General features: G+C 42.4%; 1 protein-coding gene across 2 annotated transcripts in view; it reads left to right on the top strand.

The window, feature by feature from the left end:
* The first annotated feature begins 305 nt into the window (after positions 1 to 305).
* Positions 306 to 17,160, top strand: part of LOC133087378 (CD302 antigen) — a 129,502-nt gene continuing 112,647 nt past the window's right edge. For both annotated transcript variants that reach the window (XM_061184389.1, XM_061184399.1), the window contains exons 1-4: positions 306 to 435; positions 5,772 to 6,143; positions 11,554 to 11,724; positions 15,025 to 15,189. In XM_061184389.1, coding sequence (XP_061040372.1) covers positions 342 to 435; positions 5,772 to 6,143; positions 11,554 to 11,724; positions 15,025 to 15,189 — 802 coding nt within the window. In that variant the 5' untranslated portion in view covers positions 306 to 341. The remainder of the gene's footprint in view (positions 436 to 5,771; positions 6,144 to 11,553; positions 11,725 to 15,024; positions 15,190 to 17,160) is intronic.

The raw sequence follows: 17,160 nt of genomic DNA, 5'->3' as shown, positions 1-17,160 counted from the left end.
TGTAGAAGCGGCGGGGCGCAGGACCCCCTCATCCGTTAGTCTGGGCGGCGCTCTGCCCTCTGGCCTGGCGCTCACCACCCTCCTCCTCGCGGGGCCGCCCTTCGCAGGTGCGCAGAGCTCCTTACGCCTCGTCTTCCCGCCCTGTATCCGCACCGCCCCCCCCCCGCCACGCCCTGGGACCGAGGACGTGCTGATCCGATTGGCCGAGGGCGGCGGGGGCGGGTCCGGGGCGCCCGGGGAAGCCAGGGGTCAAGGCGGTGGCGGGGCTGACTGCGCGCACCGGGAGGGCAGGGTGCCGAGTGCCCCCGAGGATTCGACTGACCCGCCCGAGCCGGCTCAGGATGAGGACGCGCTGGGCCAACCCTCTCCGTGCGGCGGAGCTGCTCGTGCTGCTCCTCCCGTGCTTCGGTCTGGTGGAGCCCTCTGGTCGCTCAGGTAACCGCGGGCGCGTCCGCTCGCCGGCCGGCTAGGGACCTCGACGTTGCCAGGCCGGCTGACTTTCCTCGGTTCGGGTTAGGGCTGCGCCCCGGGGTCACGTCACCTCTGCTTTGCTCGGGGCTGGAGCCGGACAAGTGAGCCGAAGGGAGGTCCGGGGAGAAGCAGCTCCATTACCCCCCGGGGTCCGGGAGGAGGGCGGGGTGGGGCGTGGGAGCGCAGGGCTTTTCTCGTGCTGAGGGCGAGGAGTCCACCGCAGGGGAGGCACCCAGAGTCTTTTCAGAACGAGGCTCCCGCTCCTGCCTCGTCCTCTCTCCTCTCAAATCTTGCTTCCCTAGAGTATAGGGCTCCTCAACACCAACCCCCCCACCAAGCCCCATCCCGCCCATCTCGCCCATCTCGCCCCTCCTTCGTCCCTTGGTCACCTTGGCCACTCAATGTCAAGAGGAGCTTTCCACCCACAGCGCCAGAATGAGTAACGATTCCCTGACTTCACTGCGCTTATGGTGCACATCAAAAAGCCGTGTCTCCTGCAGTGACTATGGCCGTGACTCTGTTATGATGCCCTCCCCCAGTGCCTCGAGCAGCGACCGTTTCTTCTACTTGGCTTATCAGCTCCAGACCACCGACCCATGCCCCACCCCAGAGGCCGGTGGTCCCGCGGTGGAGCTCAGGTTGCTTGCCCGGAGACCTCCTGCCTGTCACTTCAGAAGCAGGACCAGGATCAGACACCCTTCGCTGATGCTCTGGGCAGTGCTTGCCGCATCAACCCCTTCGCAGCACCCGGAGTTTGCTTTTACTTTCTCTTTTTGCCTTGGCCAAAGGTGAGCTGAGGATTTTGTTTCTTAGTCTGGCTGCTTAATAGGCAATCAGTGAGCCGTCCCCACCTACCACTTCCGTCATCTTGTCTAGATGAGGAAGTAAAAGATGGTCGAGGGAGTTTTTGAAAAGCTTCAGTTTGCTTGTGGCATTTACTTTCTTTGCAGCTAAACTAAGTTACTATCTGAGTTATAGTTTGTTCAGAGTATGAGTGGCATCATCTTATCTACATCAAGAACTTTTTAGTTGACCCTGTTCTGACTCACACTTCTGTGTTCTTTGATCCTCCATGTTGGAAACTACCAAAAGGCCTTTATTGCTGAGAGAATTCTATTCTGCCTGCGCCGTAATCCAGGGAGAAAATTTTCACTGCAGCGACTAACTATAGTCAAAGCACACTAGACTTTCAATCACTAAACTCTCGGTTTCCATCTACATTTGCTTTAGTCTTATCTGTTTTGTCTCCCCCATAGAACTGAAGACGTCCTTAATTTTTACAGTCTCTACAATCCCTGGCCTTTCTCATCAACCCAAAGCAAAGAGCACCAGCTTAACGCCATTCTTCCTGCACTAGGTCCTCGCAGGTATTTGTTTTCCTGCATCCTTCCCCACCTTGAGCAGCTGCTCTGATCAGCTTACACACACCATCAGACCAGACTTGTGGCCCTATTAAGGGAAGCGCTGGAATTTTGAAACCCTAGCCATTTGGGTAGCTTGTTGGCAGTATGCCAGCTTCATGATGCTGGTGACGGCGTGCACTTCATCACATGTACGCAGCTAGGTTTGCGCAGGTGGTCTCCATTGCTCAGATGCTGGAGGAGTACCTCTGTGTCCTTGGGGAAATGCCAATTGCTTAGTTAACTTTTTTTTGCCTCCTTGGAGAGCCAACAGCTTGAAGTAAACTAATTCTTCAGGGACTTCTGAGGTTCTCACCAGCCCACACCACCCAGTCTGAACCCCATGACTTTCTGACTGCTAGTACACTGATGTGGACCCAGAGCTGTCACTTCAGGACCTGTTTTTTGTTTGTTTGTTTGTTTTGGCTTTATTTATTTATTTTTGGCTGAGTTGGGTCTCCGCTGCTGCGTGCGGGAGGACCTGTTTTTGAACTGGCAGATCCAGACTTCTGAGTCTCTCCTAGTGTACACTCTGTGCACACATGGTAGCAACTCCACAAAATGCTTAACAGTGTGGGCTGTGGAAGTTCCCCTGAAACTAAAAAAGCTGCAGTCTTCATCCTTCTTGCCTTCCCAAGCCACCTCTTCTCCATTTGTCTGTGGTTACAAAATGTTGAGGTCCAGCTTCTCTTTGGAATGTGCAGAACTCTTTGGTTTAGGGCTTGTAACAAAGGAGTTACTTCACAATCAGACAATAAGAAATAGTTTTCCTGTGATGGTCTAAAAATTCATTTTCAATTATGATAATGCTATGTAGCAATTTCCTCTCAAACACCAGTAAAATGTTTATATAAAACGAAACATTAAAAAGTGCTGCTAGAGGTGTTGAGGCTTCTTTTCATCAACCTCTGTCTTTTAGACTTGTCCCAATATTGTATTTGTAGGTAAATACTAAAATTCCATTTAGGGCCAGTATAAAGTGAACAAGATGCAATATAAGGCTATCAATAAAGAATCTGTTTTATAAATTGCTCTGCAATCACCTTTTCAAAGTGTAATACATTTCTGATATATGTCATAGACCCTTATTTAACAAATTTTCTAAATAAATTATTTTCATACTTTCTTAGTCTTTCTTCCCACTCTTCAACCTACCCTCCCAATAGGGTCACAAGACTGGGGCAGACTGAACAGCTTCTTCTTAAGGGTAAAGAAAGATAGGGGAAAACATCATGAGTACAAGACCCTCCCTAGGTTATGTATTATGTATGAATGCTTACACATACATCATGTATGAAGGCTAATAACAAGTTTCCTTAAATCATATCAATAATTAATGTATTTGCTAAGTGATCACTATAGGTGTCAAGCATTGATATTACATACTTGGTTAAAAGACAGATTTAGAATGAGGCAAGTATCTATAATCATAGATGTTTGCGATTAGGTAAGAAGCTTGGCAATTCCTCTTCAATGTAGCTACTCCACACCTCTCCTGTAGTCTTTCAGAGGTCCTACAAGCTTGTTAAGTCCATGGGTGTCCTAAAAGTTAAACATACAGTAAATGGGAAAGGTTAAATTTTTTTTCTCTTCCAAAGAGTACTTATAAAGCAGCACTGTCACTTAAGTGCCCATGCCCAATACAGATGGAATTCAAATGACCTAAAATTCTACTAGCATGACATAATAAAGTTGTGGACATCTGTTTAAGAACAATATGCAATGAACTTAGCACAGATCTGTAAAGCCTACAAGGCTGGAAAAACTCAGTTAGTAGAAGCATAGGATGTTAGTACTGGAAGTGACTTAGATTTCTTATACCCACTGCTTTCATCTTACATTTGGAGAGTAGAAGACCCTGGGGAGATTAATTGACTTCCCCAAGGTCTCCCAGCTAACCAATAGCAGAGGTAAGTCTTCAGTCTAGGACCCCTAACTCCTTATTCCACTGCTCTTTCCACTAGTCTAAGAGCTGTAGCTAATCCATTGGATTCTGCAAAGGCAACTTGGAAAATCTAGAACTCCAGATTGCAAAGGTAGGCAAAGCTGGGGTCAAAGGGCACAGGGCAAAGTGCCCAGGAAAGATTATAAAGTGCAGGGAGATTATAGGGCAAGAGAGGGGAAGGTTCCAGCACGGGTGGCCACCGCCCACTCTCCTGCAGAAGCAGACTTCTTTTTTTCTGCGGTAATTCCTGATACTTTGGAACACAGGAGAGGTGAGAGGGAATAGGTTGGGAAAGAGGTACATCACGGTCTGATAATCTTCTAAAATAGTACATTTTCCTTTTTTTTTGTTAACTATCCTTCCAAACTGTGCCCATAAAATAGAGAATGGCAGAGTGATGTCAAAGAAGAGTGAGGGATGGAAGCTGCTATCCAAAAAGATCTCGCTGCAACCCTAGGCAGTATTTAAAAATACCGATTTGAAAGCAGAAATAAAGTTTTGAAGGATTTTGTTCCTGTTGTTCCTGTTGTTTCTCTTGGTGCTGCTACTGCTATTTAAAACAAACAAAAATTCCATCCAAAGTTCAAACTGGAATTGGACTTAATTTTATAATTGTTATTTGCATGGTGAAATTTCCCCTCAAGGCCTTAGTGTGAGAATTTTTAATTCTGCAAGCCTGTGAATTATTATTAGAAAAGGTGTTTAGTGTTAGTAAGACCACTGAATGTGAAGCTGGTATCAAAATGAAAGTGCCTTTTGGGAACTAAAATCTTACAGCTCCTTCGGTTCATTGACAAAGATTGCTTACGTTTGTCTAAACTATTTCAGCTCACCAACGTGAGGTTCTGTGCTATACCTTCAAAAAATGTTTCTTTGTAAAAGCACTGACCAAACTGTTCAATTGTCGTTTGCTGTAACAGATGTGACCCTTGCTCCACAAACTCAGGTGTGCAAGCAGCAGTGCACTACTTTATTTTCATAAAATCAAATTAAATTTTGTTCTGAGGTCCCATTCTACCAGATTAACAGAAATTCAGTTTCTGTCACTACTGAGGTCTTCCCCAGCTCATGCAAAACTGCCAGGGAAGCATTCAGGGAGATCCCTCCCTTTGCCCTCAGCTCACACTGATTACTTCTGAGTTTCCCGTTGTCCACACCTACTGGGTCTTGAATCCTGTGGCTCAGGTGATTTCTGGAGCTCAGGTTTGACCTTCCTGGGTGATCCAGGTGGTCAGTCCCCACATCCCCTCCCCAGGGGCATCCTGTCACCTTCCTGGAGGTTCAACAGTGGAGCTTGTCATAGGTCCCCCTACTGTCAGAACCCAGGCCTCCATTTCCTCTCATCCTTTTATCCCACTCTTCTACTTCTACCCTATTTCCTCTCAGACACATTAATGTCATATAATAATTTACCCTGCTGTAGTAGCCAAAGTGTAAGCAAGACAGAATTGCAGTCCTGAATAAGCTCAGGATATTTTTCATTGACTACAGGTCACTTATCTAAAGAAGATGAAAACTAAGGAGCTTCCTCATCTTATTAAATAAGGGGGGGAAATAGTTCACTGAATGGCTATGACAAATATGCATACTATTCTAAGTGCTTTGCGTGTATGAGCTCATTTTATCCTCACATCTACCCTATGAAGTACTGTTTTACAAAGGAGGAAGCTGAGGCACAGCAGGTAAATAACGTCCTGATCACATGGCCGATAAGTGATAGAGGCAAGCTATAAACCCAGGCAGACTGGCTCCAGAGCCCATGCTCTTACACAACACTGAACTGCTTCTCTGGCTCTCACTGTCCTCCGACCTTGTGTAGAACATTACAGTTTATACAGCTTGGAGGGTGTTAACAGTCCAGGGGTGCCCAGACTCTCCTTAGCAAACAGGGGCCAAGGCACATCAACCACATAATTCAGAATCCTGAAATGTCTTTTCTGCCTGTCTTGTTTCAGGTAATGATTCATTCACCATCGTTAATGAAAACACAGGCAAGTGCATCACACCACTGAATGACTGGATAGTAACAAAGGACTGCGATGAAACCAAGGACATGTTGTGGAAGTGGGTGTCCCAGCATCGACTCTTTCATTTGCAATCCCAGAAGTGCCTTGGCCTAGACATTACCAAACCCACGGATTCCTTGAGAATGTTCAGCTGTGATGCCAATGCCATGCTGTGGTGGAAATGTGAGCACCACTCTCTGTACGGAGCTGCCCAGTACAGGTTGACTCTGAAGGGTGGACACGCCATAGCCAGTACCAATTCATCTGATGTCTGGAAAAAAGGAGGCTCAGAGGAAAACCTCTGTGCCCAGCCTTACCATGGTGAGTACTGGAGAGGCACTTTGACTCACTTGCTGCTGTATTTGGTGAAAGTGGCCTTGAACATGTACCACTGACCACAAGGAGAGTCATGCACTTGTGAGGGAAGTGAGCTGGTGTTTAGTTCCAGACACCGAGGTCAGTGCCATTTGCTCCCTTTAACAGTCAAGGCTAGGAGAGGTTAGGTGCCTTGTCAGAGGTCTTGCAGCCATTCTGTGGCACCCTGGGATTCGAAATCTCTCCGATGCCTGAGCATATGTACTTCCTATGATTACATCCTGAACTCCAGAGAAAAGGAAATGTTAGAGTAACAGGAAGTCCTCTACACAGGATAAAAGTCAAATGATCTAGTAAAGTTGAACCTATTCTAAGTTAAAAAAGAAGAAAGAGAAAGGAAAAAAAAAGGAAATGAATTTTTTCTTGTCTGCAGATTTGGATGTAATGGAAAAACTTTCAGAGTCTTGCGGGCTTTACTTTTATTTTTGGCGTGGCTATCACACTTTGATGTTTGTATTTATGATTCAGCATTTTAAGAGTGGACTTTTTCCTCACTTGCTTCCAAAAATAAGTATATGAATATAGATCTTCCTCCACTTACAATGGGGTTATGTCCCTATAAACCCATCATAAGTTGAAAATATCATAAGTCAAAAATACATTTAATACACTTCTAATGAACATCATAGCCTGGCCTACCTTAAATGTGCTCAGAACACTTACATTAGCCTACAGTTGGGAAAAATCATCTACCACAAAGCTTAGTTTATAATAAAGTATTGAATACCTCATGTAGTTTATTGAATACTGTACTGAAAGTGAAAAACAGAATGGTGTGTGTCAGTTGTTTACCTTCCTGACCGTGTGGCTGACTGGGATCTGTGGCTGCTGCTGCCCAGCATCACGAGAGAGGATTGTACCATGTACTGATAGCCCAGGGAAAGACCAAATTCAAAGTACAGTTTCCATGGAATGAGTATCGCTTTTGCACCATCACAAAGTCGAAAAATCATAAATCAAACCATCATAAGTCTGAAACTGTCTTTGTTGCCTTTGGGGGAGCTGATCATGAACTTTGTTTTGAGTCTAGAGACTCAGTTATAACAAATTTCTGAGTTTAAAAAGAAAGAGTAGATTCATTTTTTAAACCTCTAAATGTAAATTACCCAAGCAAATCTTTTTTCATTATGTTGCTCTAACTTACATCAAATGTTGGTGCATATATATATTTAATTATCTAAATCTTAACTCTTATCTGTGCTCTTCTTTGTACATTTACATAGCTTTACAGAGATTTTCCTCTTCTCTTAAGCTAAATTTGGCCTCCCATTCTTCTTGTTGTCTGCACAATTTTTTCTCCTAGGGGAACCTCTTTCTGTTTCCTAGTGAAGATGCAGCAGCTTCTGAGATGTCAGCTTCTGCTGTTACAGGAAATATTAGAGAATCAGAGATGAGATTTTCCTTTTCTTCAGTCCTCAACCCTTAAGTAGTTGAAAAGTCTGCTTCTGCTAGCCACCTTCCTCCTAACCTTAAAGAGCAACAGCTTTCTGGATACCACTTAATGGCAAGCTTAAATTTTGTGCTATAAAAGCCTTTCTCTAACTTGGCAGCTAAGAGAAAACATGGAACCAAACAAATTGCCTTTTGAACCGGATTTGACTTGTTTCCTTGTATTTGTTCAAGGATTAGAAAAGATAATTTTCTTGGCGGGGCTCTTCCTGTCTCCTGCTCCTAATTCTTTTGAGGGACATAGTTGTAATTATAAATTCCCTCAGTCCCCAAAATGCCTTTATTTCAACGTAACTGGTTTTCTTTGTAATCCTATGTGTTTTATTTTATGCATTTATAATATTCTTCTGAGAAGGGGGCTCATGTGCTTCACACGGCTGCCAAAGTGATCAGTAGCACAAAAAAGATTAAGAACCCACCTAGGGGACTTCCCTGGTGGCACAGTGGTTAAGAATCCTCCTGCCAATACAGGGGACACGGGTTCGAGCCCTGGTCCAGGAAGATCCCACATGCCGCAGAGCAACTAAGCCTGTGCACCACAACTACTGAGCCTGCGCTCTAGAGCCCGCGAACCACAACTACTGAGCCCACACGCCTAGAGCCCATGAGAACAACAAGAGAAGCCACTGCAATGAGAAGCCCGTGCACCGCAATGAAGAGTAGCCCCCGCTCGCCACAACTAGAGGAAGCCCGTGCGCAGCAACGATGACCCAACGCAGAGAAAAATATAATTAATTAATTAATTAATTAAAAAAAAACAAAAAGAACCCACCTAGGGTGTCACCCAGAGAAAGCTGAACAGCGCTCACCAGCAAGAGCCCATAGGCATAGAGTGTTTCTTGACCTTAGCAAATACAGTATTTGGAACACTAAATTTCCAGATAAGAAACTTAAAAATTTCTAAGAAAAGATGCATGTAGTCCTGACTTATCAACATATACCTCGAGTTTTAACATGCACAGAGGCCAGGGCCAAACGTGCCTCTTCTTCATTCCTCTCCAGGTGACTTGTACCATTGAAGTTGCATGTGTCAGAAATCTACAAGTCACTCTAGAGTTGCCCTGCTTTCTTCTCCCACCATTCAAATTTAATCAAATATTAAGTCCTGGCAATTCTACTCTTTTAAATTTATGCAGTCCCTTCCTGTTCTTGGGTTGGAGACTGCTGTCTTAAGTTAGGGACTTCCTCTAGGACTGCTCTCTCAGACTCCTCATATTGGTCCCTGCCCCCTCCTTCTTGTCTAATTGTACAGAATAAGAAAGATAAGATACCTGAGTTCAACAAAGTGAAGTTCAAGGTAACCCAGCTTGTTACAGCAAAGCTAAGGCTCAAAACCAGCATTGTGTTCCCCAAATTTAGCTTCTTTATTTCTCCCTTGGCTTTTGCTGTATAATTTCTTTTTTTACCTCTGATATAAGAACATTTATCTGTCATTGTGTCCTGGGTTACCTCTCTCCCCAACCCCCATCCTGAGTGAGCCATGTTTCTCTCAGAGAAAAATTTTAGCTGTATAAATTTTATGAATAAATTGCTCTTGACTAGCATCCAGGTATGCATTTATATCATTAAGATATCTTGACCTCACTAGCACTCTTCAAGTTTTGAATGTTTGGTGAATCATGCAGAGGAAGTAGACTTTTAGTGGAGGGGTGGCTGTAGAAGTGTCTAAATTCTGAGCAACTCAGAAGTCTGCCAAGCTCTTTAAACATTGAAACTATTTTGTCTTGTGTTACCAAAGAGATTAATGTTAGTTTTCCAGGACTTCCCTGGCAGTCCAGTGGTTAAGACTCCGTGCTCCCAATGCAGGGGGCCCGGGTTCGATCCCTGGTCGGGGAACTAGATCCCGCATGCAGCACCATGCGGCCAGAAAAAAAAGAAAAAAGTTAGTTTTCCATATAAGCATCTCATCTCACAAATTTGTGCCTATTGTAGAATAATCTGTTGTTTTCAGGCCGCCATCACCATAAATTCATACATTCAGAGAAGATTCTTCTCAAGAAAGCCTGTGTCTCTGGGGAGACGCTTGGGACTTAAGAGGTCCAGTAGCATCGAACAATGTGTAAGAATAAAACTAACACAGTATTGTGAAGCAATTATACTCCAATAAAGATCTATTAAAAAAAAACTCTTAGTGAGTAGTTAGCATAATTTAGCTGCTGCTATTGTGGTGGTTGTTCCATGTTATCATTCTTCAAAACATATTGTGAACAGGAGAGCATTTTAATTGAAGCCCAGCTTTGAGCTGTGACACTAACTTGGAATGTGAGAAAGCAGCCATTGATGTCACAAGTTGTCCTTATATGTCAAGGACTCTAATCAGAGAGTCAGTTCTCATCCCTGTCACAGGTGGATGAATGTTTCACTTAACTCTGCAAAAATGGGGATTTCACAAACAAGTGTAGTACTTGCCCTACTGATCTTGTGGGCTTATGGGAAAGAACAAGTGAAAGTACTTTGTATTACAGAAACACAAGGTTTTACAAAAAAACCCTGATGGTTCTACAAATAATAGTCATTGTGCTCAGGGACTCTCCTTTTAAGTGCTGTAATTTGGGAAGAGAAATCAGTCATGAGCTATTGGGAGTTTTGGTATGGTTAAAAATAAAACATGCTAATAAGCAGAATCCTTATAAAATAGAAGGTCAAATTACTCTTTAACAAAAGTACGCTGTTCAAAACCATTTATATGTCAGAGGAAAACAAAGCCAATGTTCCTTAAAAGATTGTTTGCAAGTAAAAGCATCCAGATTACTCTTCCTTTTGCTGTACTGCTGCTTAATACATTCTAAACTGTTAAATTAAGCCTCACACTTAAGTTAAATGAAGATTTGAGAATAATAAAGGATATGGAATCAAATTCTATCTTAGGCACACTTTCAAGCAAATCTATGAGACATTTTGAGGGACCCTAACAGCCTGGTAAATGATGCTAAGATCTGATTACTATGCTTTACCTAATAGTCATTATTTGATCTGGTAACAACCACGGTTTTAAACAAATTAAGGCTATGGAAAAAAGTGAGCGAAATAGTCACAGGATTAGCTGTTCTGTAAGACACCTCTCCAAAAGAACTGTTATCACCATAAGTATTTAGCACTTCCTCTAGCATTTCCAGACATATTTGAGGTTAGAATAATTTTTCAGTTCCTCTCTGTGTACCAGAGGAAATTGTTAAAAGGAAAAGCTAGTTCTGCTACCTTGCTGGTCACCAGCTGGTTCCATGACTGCCTAGCTGAAGCTGGTTCTTCTTTCGTAACCTGAATTACCATGTCCTGCCCTCTCCAAGAGACTGCTGAGAGAGTCAGCAGCCCTTCCTCCTCCTTCCTCAAAACGCACAGCCTCAGTTCTACCACCAGACTGTAAACAACGGGGCTATTTGTGCATCTCTGTAACTGCACAGTTAGTTTCAAAGTCCACAACCAGCCTCAGTGATTCCAAGGTATTTTTCTAGCCTCACACTAAAGAAAATAGAGTGTAAGTTTAATCTCAAGCGGGGCACCCCTTCTGGTGAAGTACTCTGCTACCCGCAGTAGTCAGTTGATCCTTACTTGGTAAAGCTGGAATCTTTTAGCTCTTCATTGCATCACAGTTAATGAAGCTTTACATGGAACATCTCATAGAATCTCATGAACAACCCTATGAGCCCCATATCATTATTCCTAATTTGCAAATGCAGAAACTGAGACTTATAGAGGTTGGAGAGCTTGCCCACAGCCGCGTAGTTGATCAGTGGGGGAGCCAGCATCCATGCTCTGAATCTCCACACTGTGTAGCCTACCCAGATACTATATTCTCATACATGTGAAAACATAATCTTTCTTTCAAAACAGTTTTAGAAATTAGTTAACTAAAGCTGATTATCCAGTTTTTAACTCTTCTTTCCTCTACTTTCTCCCCAACCCACAGAGATCTATACTAGAGATGGGAACTCCTATGGGAAACCTTGTGAATTTCCATTCTTAGTTAATGGGACCTGGCATCATGAGTGCATTCATGATGGAGATCGCAGTGGGCCATGGTGTGCAACCACCTTAAATTATGGATATGATCAAAAGTGGGGCATCTGCTTACAACCAGGTATGTATGGGCTGGTAAACTTTATATGTGGGAAGGAAAGGATACCATTCCTATGAGGCAAAAGGGAGAAGCAAGAGTCCATCGTGACTCAAAAATGACGGCAACAAATATCCTAGAGAAGGGGTATATATTTGAGGAAAGAGAGAGAAGTCGTGTGTAGCTAAGAACTTACTTTCAGAAGTAGGCCAGGAAGAAAACCAAGACAGGAGGTTGTGATGGAAGACAAAGGATGAGGAAGTGTTCTATACCCACAGATACCTTAGGAAGGGGAAATGGACCAGGCAGGAGCAGTCAGGAAATTGCTGTTGGCCTTTAATAGAGCAGTTTCCAAAAAACTAGTGTTCAAAGAAGCTGGGTGATAGTGGACTGAGGAAGCTTCTTTTCAGATGATGGAGACTTAAGTATGTTTATGGCCTGAGTAAAGAGCAGCGAACAAGAGACAGATATCCCTATCCCTCTCAGAATTGGTGACGTTGTTCCCTCTGCTGTACCTGTACGTTGGTCAAAGCATTTTTTCTAATTGCTTCTTACTTGACGCAAACTCTTCAGGGTGTGCTAAAATATTCATTGTTCTTTAGAAAGAGAGACCAAAGCAGCAGCTGCGTCACTATCCGGTATATAACTGAGACATATTTTCTCGATAATCTGGTGAGAATTACAGGGGGCCATGGTACCTGACATGTGATAGGTGCCTAAGAAATATTTTTTAATGGGCAGTAAGTTAAAAGAATCTACAGTAAATAGAAAGGAAAAAGCTCCAGGCCTAAGTAGTAATAGTTATTACTTATAGTAGTAATAGTTATTACTTGGCCCTGCCAAGTGTCAGGTACTATTCTAAGCATTCAACCTTTCTTAACTCATTTAATCCTCACACAGTTCTATAAAGTAGGTACCATTATTTATCCCCATTTTACAGATGAGCAACGTGAGGCACAGGGGAGTTAAATCATTTGCCTAAGGTCACATAGCTAATAAATTTCAGAGCTAGGATTCAAACCCAGGATATCTGGCTCTGAAGTCCTTGCCTCAAACAACTGTACTATCCTGCCTTATTCAGTAGTCAATCTGGTGGTATTAGTAATACCACCACCAGAGCTCAGCTCTCCTTAAGGGAAGCTTAAGGGAGTCCTAAGCAACTTGAAGAAATTATATCGAGCCAATGGTTCTCAAACTTCAGGTTACAACAGAATCACTTGGAGAGTTTGTTAAAATACAGATTTCTGGGGCCCTCGTCCAGAAATTGTAATTTGGTGGATTTGGAATGGGGCCCAAAAATTTGCAGTTTAGTGAGTTCCCAGATGATGCTGGTCTGGGGATCACACTTTGAGAATTACTTTTCTAGGTAGAGGCACAGGCTCTTCAACACTTAGAACCTACTGAAGGATAAAAAGCCATTATTTACTTCAGCTATAATTGATAACAAGCAGGGTTTGGTCAACCAGACACCAATTTCATTTAAATCTTACTGTAGTCTGGATCAGAAACTTTATGGATTGTGAAAGGGAGCTTAGAGGTTATCCAGAGCAAACCCTCATTCCTCAGGTGAGGCGCAGCAGACCTTGATTGATGAAATAGCCTGTCTGGGTCAGACCATATTTGTGTGGGGCCGGGTGGAGATCCCAGGATTCCTGACCCTTATTCCCCTGTGTATTTATCCCATTCTACCTTGCTGCCTTGACTGACATATGTCTTGGTGCCTTTAGCCTACTTTGGATGGAAGGGGGGATTGTCAGTGCATTCATGTGCCTCCCTTTCTACAGAAGAAGCAAGATTGTGAGTTTCTCAAACCTGAGGACTGCCAAACCATGGAGACCGTATTTTATAGCAAACACACTGCCATCCTGCTGAAAGTTTCCAGATTTACAAGTGTTGGCCTTAGTGGTAATAAAGAACCTTTAGACAGTGCACTTGCAAATCCACCTATTTTGTTTTTACCAAATATCACAACAACCTCTGTTGTTATTTAAGACATTCAGAAGTGGCTGAAGAAGCAGTGTATGCCATTCAGAAGATCAACAACACCAGACTTAGACAACAGTACTCTGGTTATAGCTCTGCCACAAACACCCCTATATCTTTGTTCCTATCTGTAAAATGAAGACATTACACAAAATGATCTCTAAGGGGCCTTCCAGCTTGAGAGTCCATAAGTTTGACTGGTTATGGGAGACCCTTTGGAAAAACCCCAAGTGACACCTGGGATACACTTGACATAAGTTATGTTGGTTTTTTCCTCTTGTTGGGAGCACATAGGAGGCTGTGAGTATATTTTTGAACTAGTTGTATCAAGACCTACAAATCTTGTCCCAGAAAGAGCTTGAAGGTTCTTCATCTGAAATTATACATGCTTTTTAGATATTTGTTAAAGAAAATGATGTTCACATGTGTATATGTATGTTTATAAACACATATATGCACACATATATGTACATATAGATATACAATGCATATATAATGTTAGTTATATAATATTTGTCATATATTAAATCATCTATGAAAATATTAAGGAGAAAATGGACTGAGTTTCCCAAATAAGGTATCACTAGGCTTTAAATCTTGGGCACTTAAGCAGCATGTCTAAACACACACACATGCACATCCAGTGGTTTCACTGCAGGCCATGGGCAAACCCCTCTGCAGTCTGCCACCATCTTTAAGTGAGCTCAGGGGTTGAGCACAGTTGAAGACTCCTACTTTTAGGCAGAGGGTAGGCATGGGCTAAAACATGGCATTGTAATTGATGGGGATAAAGGGAGAGTAGAAGATAGGAGAGTGGAAGCTTTAGCCAGCCTAAGTCATTTCCTGTCCTATGACTTCAGTTTTTTTGTGTAACCAAAGAATCAAAATGTTGTCTAGGGCTTCCCTGGTGGCGCAGTGGTTAAGAATCTGCCTGCCAATGCAGGGGACACGGGTTCGAGCCCTGGTCTGGGAAGATCCCACATGCCGCAGAGCAACTGGGCCCGTGAGCCACAACTACTGAGCCTGCGCGTCTGGAGCCTGTGCTCCGCAACAAGAGAGGCCGCGACAGTGAGAGGCCCGCGCACCGCGATGAGAAGTGGCCCCCGCTTGCCACAACTAGAGAAAGCCCTCGCACAGAAACGAAGACCCAACACAGCCAAAAATAAATAAATAAATTTAAAACAAACAAACAAACAAAAAATGTTGTCTAGTAGAACAATGACAGCCTCCATTTTAGCATATCCTAAGAGTATGCAAATTGAATGGCAGTATTTGTAAGCATTCTAAGTAATAGACAACATTGTGCCCTTTATGATCACTAATGTATCTTTTTGTCAATAGAAAATGGTTGTGAAGATAATTGGGAAAAGAAAGAGGAGATGGGAAGTTGCTACCAGTTTAATACTCGGGCAACTCTTTCTTGGAAAAAAGCTTATGTTTCATGTCAGAATCAAGGAGCTGACTTACTGAGCATCAACAGTGCTGCTGAGTTAACTTATCTTAAAGGTAGGTTTAAGTTGCGTGTGGTAGAGCAAATTGCTGCGATTGTAAAGGTGCTGTCTGCCTTCTGTTTTCATATCTAGGTATGTTGTTTTCTGCATATATTTATCTTTTCTTGGGATTTAAACTTCAACACCAAAGCCCACAAGTAAAAAATACTGAATATAATCCTATTCTGTCCATTGAAAATGCATCTCATGATAGAGACCAAGAGAGGTTAATATTCAGAAAACGAGGTGAGGTAGCAAGATTAAACTGCTACCTGAAGCCTAGGTGAAAGGATTTGAAAAAAGGTAAGCATTAAACTCTTTGAACATTGAATGGTAGAGAACCTGAGGAAGGTGGAGAAGATGGCTGAGTCAGAGTAGATCACCTCAGTAAAAAATCTTCACACTTGAATAAATGAGTGCAGTTCCACATCCGTAGATTCAACCAACCATAGATTGTATAGTCCTGTAGTATGTACTTAGTGAAAAAAATCGGCATTTAAGTGGACCTGCATAGTTCAAACCCATATTGTTCAGGGGTCAACTATAATTTAATCATCATTACAACACCATAAGACAAGTATTTTTATACCCACTTACAGATTAGGAATTGATGTTTAGAAATAATATACCCAACATCCCAGAGCTATGAAGTACCAGAATTGGGATTTGAATATCAACATGTATAACTCCAGAGCCCTTGCTTTTTTACTATAGTACTTACTCCTCTTACATATCTTTCTTTCTTTGTTTTCATCATTAAAAGTCTACTGGACTTTTATATTCCCACCAACAGTGTAAGAGGGTTCCCATTTCTCCACATCCTCTCCAGCATTTTTTATTTCTTGCCCTTTTGACAACAGCCATTCTAACAGGCATGAGGTGATGTCTCATCGTGGTTTTGATTTGCATTTCCCTAATAACTAGCAATGTCGAACATCTTTTCATATGTCTGTTGGCCATCTGTATGTCATCTTTGGAAAAATGTCAATTCAGATCGTCCGCCCATTTTTCAATTGGGTTGTTTGTTTTTTGTTGTTGAAATGTATGAGTTCTTTGTATATTTTTAATATTAACCGCTTATAGGATAAATGACATGCAAATATTTTCTCCCATTTGGTAGGTTGTCTTTTTGTTTTGTTGATGGTTTCCTTTGCTGTGCAGAAGCTTTCAGTTTTATATAGGCCAGTTTATTTACTTTTGCTTTTGTTTCTCTTGCCTAAGGAAACATATCCAGAAACACTGCTAACACTGGTGTCAAAGAACATACTGCCTATGTTTTCTTTTAGGAGTTTTATGGTTTCAGATCTTACGTTCAAGTCTTCAATCCATTTTGAGTTGATTTTTTTGTATGGTACAAGATAGTGGTCTAGTTTCATTCTTTTGTACATGGCTGTCCAGTTTTCCCAATACCATTTATTGAAGAGACTATCCTTCCTCCACTGTATGTTCTTTGCCCCTTTGTTATAAATCAGTTGTCCATGTATTCCTGGCTTTGTTTCTGGGCTCTCAATTCTGTTCTTTTGATCTGTATGTCTGTTTTTCCTGCCAATACTGTACTGTTTTAATTACTATAGCTTTGTGGTAAAATTTGAAATCAGAGAGTGGCTACCTCCAGCTTTGTTCTTCTTTCTCAGGATTGCTTTGGTTATTTGGGGTCTTTTGTGGCTCCAGGTAAATCTTGTTTATATAAAATTTTGTTCTATTCCTGTGAAAAACGTTATGGGGAGAACTTGAGAGTATTGTGTTAAGTGAAATTAGTCAGACGGATAAAGACAAATACTGTACGGTTCCACTCATGTGAAATATTTAAATAAATAAATGAACAACCCGAACCAAACAAAAACAAACACATAGATACTGAGAACAGAGCAATGGTTATCAGAGGGGAAGCAGGGAGAGAAGTGGGTGGAATGGGTAAAAGGAGTCAACCGTATAGTGATGGATGGGAACTAAAATTTGGTGGTGAGCACGCTGTAGTGTATACAGA

This window comes from Eubalaena glacialis, chromosome 1 (genome assembly GCF_028564815.1).
Source record: "Eubalaena glacialis isolate mEubGla1 chromosome 1, mEubGla1.1.hap2.+ XY, whole genome shotgun sequence".
Lineage (NCBI taxonomy): Eukaryota > Metazoa > Chordata > Mammalia > Artiodactyla > Balaenidae > Eubalaena > Eubalaena glacialis.
This window is presented reverse-complemented; position numbering and strand designations above follow the sequence as displayed.